General features: G+C 26.6%; 1 protein-coding gene across 1 annotated transcript; it reads right to left on the bottom strand.

Moving 5' to 3' along the window:
- Nucleotides 1-2,635: 2,635 nt before the first annotated feature.
- On the bottom strand, nucleotides 2,636-5,006 carry LOC129299720 (copper transport protein CCH-like). Its single transcript, XM_054938181.1, has 3 exons — nucleotides 4,865-5,006; nucleotides 3,912-3,987; nucleotides 2,636-3,265 (listed from the first exon to the last, which is right to left on the bottom strand). Exons 1-3 carry the CDS (start codon nucleotides 4,871-4,873, stop codon nucleotides 2,907-2,909), a joined length of 444 nt encoding a protein of 147 aa, XP_054794156.1. The 5' UTR covers nucleotides 4,874-5,006; the 3' UTR covers nucleotides 2,636-2,906.
- Nucleotides 5,007-9,030: the final 4,024 nt, after the last annotated feature.

The raw sequence follows: 9,030 nt of genomic DNA, 5'->3' as shown, positions 1-9,030 counted from the left end.
AAAATTAGAGAGAGCATGGTCACATCTATTAACTGGTTATTATTATTATAAGTTACCGCCATTAGCTATAAGTGACTATCACTATCAATCAACTTTTAATTATAAAATTAATTTTTAAATTAATACAATCAAACAATTTTTTATTTTGTTTTTAAAAATTTAAAAATTATATTGCAAAGCAGTTTTTAAAAATATAAAAATAAAACAGAAACCAAACACGTCCAAAATGTCTGGTTTTTGTAAAACTTAAATTGTTAAAGTTGATTTCCATGTACGCAGTTGCAACAAATCTAGAAGTGATCTATAAAATTTGAGGGTATGTTTTGTTTTTCTTTTCAAAAACATATTTTTGTCTTTAAAAATAAGAAAATTAAAAAACTTGTTTGGAGGAGTGTTTTAAATTTAATTATTTTAAAATGTTCTTATTTTTATTTTGAAAAATAAAAATAGAAACAGATTAAAGATGTTTTATTTTATTTTTCTTGTCTTTAAGATATTAATATTTGATCATTGAAAATTATAATTATCTTGACCAATCATTATCGTAAGCCAACATCACTAATCATCAATGACCATCACTACTGATCAATTTTTTAAATAATAAAACTAGACATATTTTGTTTTTTTTTGTTTTAAAAAATAATTTTAAAAATGGTGTTGTAAACCATTTTAGACTAAAATACACTTTCACTTCTCTAACTTTATACAAAATTTAATTTGATCATTCAATTTTGTAAAGTTTTTTTTTTATTTTTTAACCCTAACATTAGTAGTTTTAAATAATTATTTTTTGTATTAATTATTATTATTTAAAAAAATTAAACTTAACATGTCAATATTTGAAAATGTTTATTAATATTTAAAAATTTAATGTATAAATTTATTGAGATAAAATTAATAATGTTAAGATTAAAGAACTTAAAAAACACTTTATAAAGTTAATGAGTAAAATGAAATGTTATGAAAAATTAAAGAATAAATATATACTGTAGCCAACATTGTTTAAAAACAAAAAATAAAAATAAAAACCCAACATATCCTAACTGTCGATTTGATCATTAAAAGTATTATATTTTCAACTGTGGAGATCTACATTTGTAACTCAACTTTCGGTAAAAAATCTTTTTTTTGTTTTTTGTTTTTTGGTGTGACTTAAGTGTTACTTTTCCAACTTTTAAAACTTTTTGCGTGAGGAGAAAATATTTGCCATATGCCACATATATAATCTCTTAATTGAATTGAAATTTTATTATTTTAATTAAAATTCCATATAATTATTATTTTTATTAGAAATTTAATAGGGGAAATGCAAATAATATCTTTAATTGTTTAGTTCTATTTATTTATCTTAAGAAGTACTTTAATTTTGATCAAGGCGATGTTATTTTTGTGATTTTGATCTAATACATGAATGTTGTCAAGATGCATGAGAGCTCATTGTCCCTCAATAATATGATACTCAGAACTATAATTACAAGCCTAAAAAAAGTTGGATTAGATGATAAAAAAATAAATAGTAGTTCGTTTTTTATTTTATTTTATGTTGTGTTAGATTTTCCTTTGGGATCTCCATTCTAAGGAAATATTTGTATCTTAAATAACAAATATACTGGGTTCAATAAAGCATTCTATTGCCAACATGGCTTCCACCTCATAAAAACACATTTTGCTTGTAATAAAAAATTATAAAATAATTTCATTTAAAGAAAAAACTAACTTTGATGCTAAACTATAATTAATAAGGATGATTAAATGTATGATTTGGTTTGATTTTGGTCAAAACATGAACCAAATCAAACTAATAGGTTTGCACAAAAAATAACATTTGTTTGTTTGTTTTTTTAATTAAGATTAGTTTTGTTTTGTTTTTAGGTGGTTTGGTTTGATTTAGTTTATATATGGATCAAATTTCACTTCTTTTTATATAAAATCATATATTAAGGCTAAGCATAATTTTTTTTACTCTTTTTTCTTTCATATTCTAACTTCAAGTCATATTCTCAACTTTGTTATTCATGATGAAAATAAACATCACACACACACACACACACACACACACACACCACACCACACACACCACACACACACACACACACAACACACACACACACACACACACACCACACACACACACACATTCAAATTTCATTATTAATAAATACTAGAGTATATGCATTTGTAAGTAATATGAGTTAAATTTCATTACAAATTTTCTTGATATCTATAATGAAAAGTATCTAAAAGAAGGAAATCCTATATCTAAAATTATCTAAAAAGATCATTTTTAACATAACATCGGTATATGTATTGATTCTCTAATAGCAAAACTAAGAAAGGAAGAATTAGCGATTCTATTAAAATTTTAGGCTTGAGTTAGACTTTAGTTGGAGTTAAAATTTTAAAAAACAAGCACTAATAGTCTAATATTAATCATAAAAAATACATTTAAAAATTTAAAAGGTACGGTTTAGGTTTTAAAGAAAAAAACTGAAACTTGAACCAAACCATTCAGTTTTTAAATTTATAAAACTAAACCAAACCGGTCAGTTTTATTTAGTTTTATTAGATTGGTTTGGCTTTGGTAAGTTTTGTTCAGTTTTGCTCTGAGGACTAATATAGAGAGAAACGAGAGAAATAATAAGGAAAGGAAAAAGTTGAATCCTGGGTAGAAAAGCACACTAGTGCTGTTACAGCCACATTACAACTTGACAGAAACCAACAAGTTATTAAAGCTTTAGATTAGAGAGTATAAGCACATACTATAAAATAAAAACCTCTTCCGATGGCATCATGATATACAGCTATTAATAATAGTAAGCTCTCTCTGTAAGTGCAGCAAGTATTAATTTGATCAAATAGACCCAACTACTTCCATATGGGAATTGAACCAATCAACTGGTTTTGTTTCAGGCAACAGCTACAGTTTCAGAAGACTTGTTCTCATGATCAGCTGATGCTGCAGTTTCAGAAGGCTTGTCTTCATTACGAACTGAAGCAGCAGCTTCAGATGGCTTGTTTTCAGGCTCAACTGGTGCTGCAGTTTCAGCAGCAGGCTTGATTTCATGCTCAGCTGGTGCTGCAGTTTCAGCAGCAGGCTTGCTTTCAGGTTCAGCCGGCTTGATTTCTGGCTGGACCGGTGCTTCGGCTTCCCAAAAGGCAGTCTTCTTCCCGGTCTTGGATACAGTCTGCAGAACTGCCTCTGGCTGGACATTTCCTGTCACTGTCACCTTCTGTTCCTTCATATCAATGTCATAAGATTCAACACCTGTGGATAACAACACCATTACAAAGGAACATTTGAAGAGGAATAGCTGATCTCAGGTCTCATGGAGCCATTATTTGCAAATTAGGTCAGCTCTGCAAATTTGCTTCTATCATTCTCTTCTACCAAGGGAACCAAAACGATTGAACCAATAAGTACAAACTTTTCAGGAAAACTCAGTTCTAATAAATTCAGTGATGAGCAAGAGGAAAGCAAACTCAAGAGTTAACAGATCTTCTGGGCTATGAGTAGAGCTACATATAGAGTAAAACAAGTTCAAGAGAACACAAAATTAGTAAGAAGTTGGGCTGTTAAACCTTGTCATAATCCCTCAAGTGAGGTAAAGCAAGATGTCATATCGAGGAACAGAACAGAGAGAACAAGAGAAAGAGGAAAGGATAGAAACTGCAGGAAGTTTCAAAATTAAGGAAACACAAAACGCCACTTGAAACCAAAAACTGTTGGGGAAGACAAATGATAACTAGTTGAATGATAGAAATTGCAGAAACTCAAGTGTCTAGAAAGGTATTGAATGACTTAGACTGGAATAAAATAGCAAGAGAATATTGAATAATTTGTACTGGAAATAAAGTGGAGGGTTAATTTAGAGAAGAAGAAGACAAGAGTTCATGGTGCAAGCAAAGTTTACCTTCCATTTTGCCTAAAACTCTTCTCACTGCACCAGCACATCCTTGACATGACATGCCAACTTTGAGGACAACAGTCTGCATCCACAAAGTGAAAATTTTGGGTCCATATAATGAAAAAGGTAAAAAAGAGAATAATCATGCTTAAACACTACCCCCAGTAGCACAAACATAAAAAGAAAAATATTCAAAAATTACTTTAAAATTGGAAAAAACTGCAATCGATTTAAGAAGGGGAAAAAAAAAAGGACGGCAGAGAGATAAAAGCAAAATTGGTGTGATAGTACAACAAAACACAACATCCCTTGTTGTTTCACACTTTCTGCTTATGTGTTAACGGTCAGATATGTGATGCATAGATAAGATTAAGAATTGAAAGGTCCACATAAACTAAAGGAACCAGCAACATGTGTTTCATATTCAAAAGGAATATTTAAAAGATGAGTCAAGCCTAAAAACTTATAATTAAGTAACAGGTAATGATGCTAGAGCATTCTGATTAACTTTAGAGATCATAAAAAACATTCACAACCAGTCAAATAGCTCCTAGTGGTTCGAGAGAATTGAAAGCATAACCAATCAGTTAAGTTATTTCAAAATCTGTAAAAACACCCATATGAGGATGCCCTTATCCGTCCAAGCTATTTCAAAATATGAAATACGACCCATGAATTTCCGGCAATCCTAAATTCAAATTTCATTCCCGAAAATTCAATCAATTTACACTTCAAGGAATCCTGATAATAACTCAGCTCAGAAATTCACCCTAGTTCAGCGCAAACATTCAGAACTATAAGCGAGAACCCAAACGGGTCAGAATCATGAATTACAAAATAAGACATGAAGAAATAAAAAGAACTAGAATTGAACTATAATGATCAAACCCAAGAAAACTGATGAAAAAATCACAAAGAAGAGAAGAAAAATTAAGAAAATAAGGGGTAGGATGGAGCACCTGAGCCATGGTTATGGGTGTGGTAGAAGCTGAAGAAAAAGAAACCAAGAAAGAATGAACCAACGAATGGAAGATGGATTCTATTCTGTGCGGGGTTTGTGAAGAAGATGAAGCGCGAAAGAATCTTTTATAGACATGGGCGATCAACTTTAAAAATGTTATATAAAATATTTTAAATTGATGGGGCAAATGTGCATTTTTCCATCAAAAGTTTTTTATGATTTGTTGAAGTATTTTTTACTCTAAAATAATTAAATTAGAGTATCCTCTACCATAACGTTAAATCCTTAAAAGCGTCCATTAAGTCAGAGTTCAATTTAAAATTAGCATTTTCTAACAAAAGTTTATGAGGGTTTAATAACAATGCATATATACTCCGATTTAATTATTTTAAATGTAAAAATATCTAACAAATACTTTAAAATATTATGTCTTTCTTGAAAAATACTTTATGAAAAAAAATGTACCTTTACCTAAATTGATTTTAAGACAAAATTAGTTTTGAGGTTTTTAAAAAAATTATAATTATTTATTTTTCATTATATGCCTTTAACTTAAAGTAACTCAATTTTATAATTTATTCATTTAAAATAATTCAATTCTTATTTATATTCAATATAATTCAGTGCCCAAAGCTATAATTCTTCAATTGAGTAAATTATAAGGATTGGCTTATATTAGATTATTTTAGCAAAAAAAGGATTTATATTAAGTTGAAGTTTAATGATTAATCTTGAGATAAAATTAAGAGTTAAAATTTATGCTATTCAAATATTATTTATATATATATATATATATATATAAATAGATAGATTTATTTTTTTAACAGAAAAGAGATATTTGGTGGATGGGTGGATGTTGGGTTGGCTTGAGTTGGGTGACCAACATTGGCCACTTGAGATTTGCACTTTTGCATGCGAATATTTGTGACATTTATTTGTTTAGGTTCACTTTAAATACAGGCATTTTTTTAATGTAATTCTTACGTGTCTAACATTTTGTAGTGGGTAATGAATAAATAAGTTGCAAGGCGATTTGAATTTTTTAAAATAATAAAAAAATCTTAAAAACAAAAAGGCACAAACCAGGCCACCGGAGTCTGCATCAACTTTCTTTTAATGAACAAAAATATTTTTATAAAAAGGCACATTTTGGAAAAAAAAAAAATTCAGGTACTTGTTTAAACTTTCAAAAATGATCAAAACAAAAAAAATATTTCTCGGTGCAAAAAAAAAAAAACCCCTTGATGTAATCAACATGGAGAAATTGGCGAGAAAATAACATTAAAAGGAGTAATATAAAAAAAATGAATGGGAAGAAGTATTTTTCTTTTAATAATTTTTCATTGTAATTTATTTGATCTAGGAAAAATATAACTATGGGCCCTTATACTTTTAGCGTGTTTTGGCATTAGCTCTGGTAATTTTTTTTTCTTAGTTGCTTAAAGTCTATTAATTTTTAATATCTATTTACAGCATTTTTTGTTTATAAATATTTGATTTATAAACAAATTAGAAAATGGTTACTCCCCTTCTAAAAATGACTACTTTAATTGTATTTGATTGATAAATAAATTTGCATAAAGTAAGTAATCATTTTCTATTATGTTTTAATCAATAACTTAATTAAAATAGTCATTTCTTGATGTGTCGACTAATTTTTAGAACTTACACTTGACTGATAAATATTTATCGAAAGAAAGCAATCATCTTCTATTTCATTTTAGTCAATAATCCAACAAATTAATTACTTGACTTATTTCTCAACATGTTAGTCAGTGAGGAGAAAATATGTCATTTTGTCAAAAACGTCAAACAAATCTTTATGAACTAAACAGTAGTTATCACATCTCAAAGTATCTAATTGTTATTTACATATTTAAATTTTTTTTTATTTTCCCTAAGTTTGATTCAATGTTTTAGTACCTTAATATCATTCTCCCTGCTACAATTTGTGTTAATTTTTTTCAAAAATAAAAGTCTTAAATTTTTAATGAAAAATAATAAAAAATTCTTTTAAATTATATAAATAATAATTTAATCTCTTAAAATACCATAATTTTATTGAAATCGACTTTTATATCATTAGTGAGACCAAATTGCCATTGATTTTGTTGCAAATTTTGTTTAAAAAATCATAACTTTTTTTTTAAATTACAAGAATGCAACAACAAATTATAAGTTCACATTTCAAATTCTTGATATTGCTAAAGTGTTAAAAATAACAAGTGCCAATTATAAATTTCATTTAAAGAATCATAATTTTTCTTCTAAAAATCACACGAATGCAATAACAAATTATAAATTCACATGTTAAATTCCTGATATTACTAGTGTTGAAAATAACAAGTGTCAACCACAAATTTTATTTAAAGAATCACAATTTTTTTTAAATATCAAGAATGTAACAGCAAATTACAAGTTTGTATGTTAAAAGCAATCAATTTGAATGGATCAAGAGAAATTTGATCATTTATATTAAATCATCAATGACAAAAAAGTCTATAGAAATTTTACTGAAATTATGACATTTTAAGATATTGAATTATTATTTATATAATTTAAAAAAATTTTATGAGAAAATGATAATAAAATTTCTCTAAAATATATAAATAACAAATTGGTCCCTCGAAATGCCATAATTCCTGTAAAATCTTTAGGAGTTTTTTTATCATTAATGAATTTATATAAATTATAAAATTGCTCTTATTGAAAATAAATAATTCATAATTTTTCTTTTTATATTCGTAACAATACAACAGCAAATAAAAAATCTAACACGCAAAGTTATAATTTATTGTTGTATTGTTGTGAATTTAAGAATAAAAGTTATAAATATAAGAAAAAAATTGTGAATCATTTATTTTCAATAAGGATAATTTGATAATTTATATAAATTTATTAATGATAAAAAAGTCTCTAAAAATTTTAAAAAAATTATGACATTTTAAGGAATCAAATTATCATTTATATATTTTAAAAAAATTTTATTATTATTTTTTTAAATTTTATTGTCATCTTTTCAAATAATTGTGCTTCACTGTGACTGATGATGTTGTCAGTTGACAGATGCAATATGCTTGCCAACTTACATGCCGTGACGAACTCGGATGTTCCTTTTTTTTGCCTTCTTTTTGGTGAAAATGAGACTTCTTTCTAAAGCAAAGTTTGAGCAATTCTGATGATAATTGTATACCTTTAGAAAACATTTTTCGAATAACATATATACTTATTATTTTTTATAAGTAATAAAATCGATTAAAAAAAAAACAGGAAGTGGTTGGAAGCATAATGGGAAGGATTCGTTAGATGAGATGAGACGCTGTGTCTACACAGAATGGCGCAGTACAACGTACTTCCCTCTTTCCTCAAAACCTCTTTGTACTCTCTATAACTGCTGTACCAAATTGTAAATACATACATATATATATTATATATATATATTTCTTAATATTAATACTGGAATACATGTACTTAAAGAAATTATTTTTTTAATTAAATTAAGATATATGAATCTTTTATATTATTTATTTTAACAATATCTTTTTATTAATATTTTTTAAATTTTAAAATTTACTCATTTTGATTTGATTGAACAATGATATATTGTGTATAGAAAATTAAAGTATTTTCCTCTAAACAATCATATACATGGCTTATAAGTTATAAATAATAAAATTGCTTAGAATCATGTATAGTAATTAAAGTCATAGAGAGAGTGATTAATATTAAATCATCATTAATTCAATTTTCAATGTCAATAATTAACACATATATAATATCATCAATATTATTTCATATATATAAAATTATAAATATATGTAATCTATGCTAAAACAGTATTTATAACACATGAAGTATATGTTGTTCATCTCATGAAAGTGTATCTATAGAGTCTAAGTTGTAGTTGGATAAATTTAAGTAGGAATAGGAATAATTTACTCATCAAAATACCAATGGAATTATAATATTGAAATTTATATAATATTCCAAAAAGATAACAAATATGTTGCCACATTCTTATCCCTGGAAGAGCAATTTTATGAATAAAATCCTATGCACATCATGTTGACATTTTCCATTAACTAAAAGTATTGTCATTTCTTTTCTTTTTCATTCGCCAAAATACTATCCAAGTGTATCTTTTTTTTTAATTTTGATAATGTA

The sequence above is a fragment of the Prosopis cineraria genome, unplaced genomic scaffold (assembly GCF_029017545.1).
Source record: "Prosopis cineraria cultivar Desert tree isolate PC_DT_omini unplaced genomic scaffold, ASM2901754v1 PC1270, whole genome shotgun sequence".
Taxonomy (NCBI): Eukaryota; Viridiplantae; Streptophyta; class Magnoliopsida; order Fabales; family Fabaceae; genus Prosopis; species Prosopis cineraria.
The sequence above is the reverse complement of the archived record's forward strand: the minus strand, read 5'-3'. Positions and strand labels throughout refer to the sequence as shown.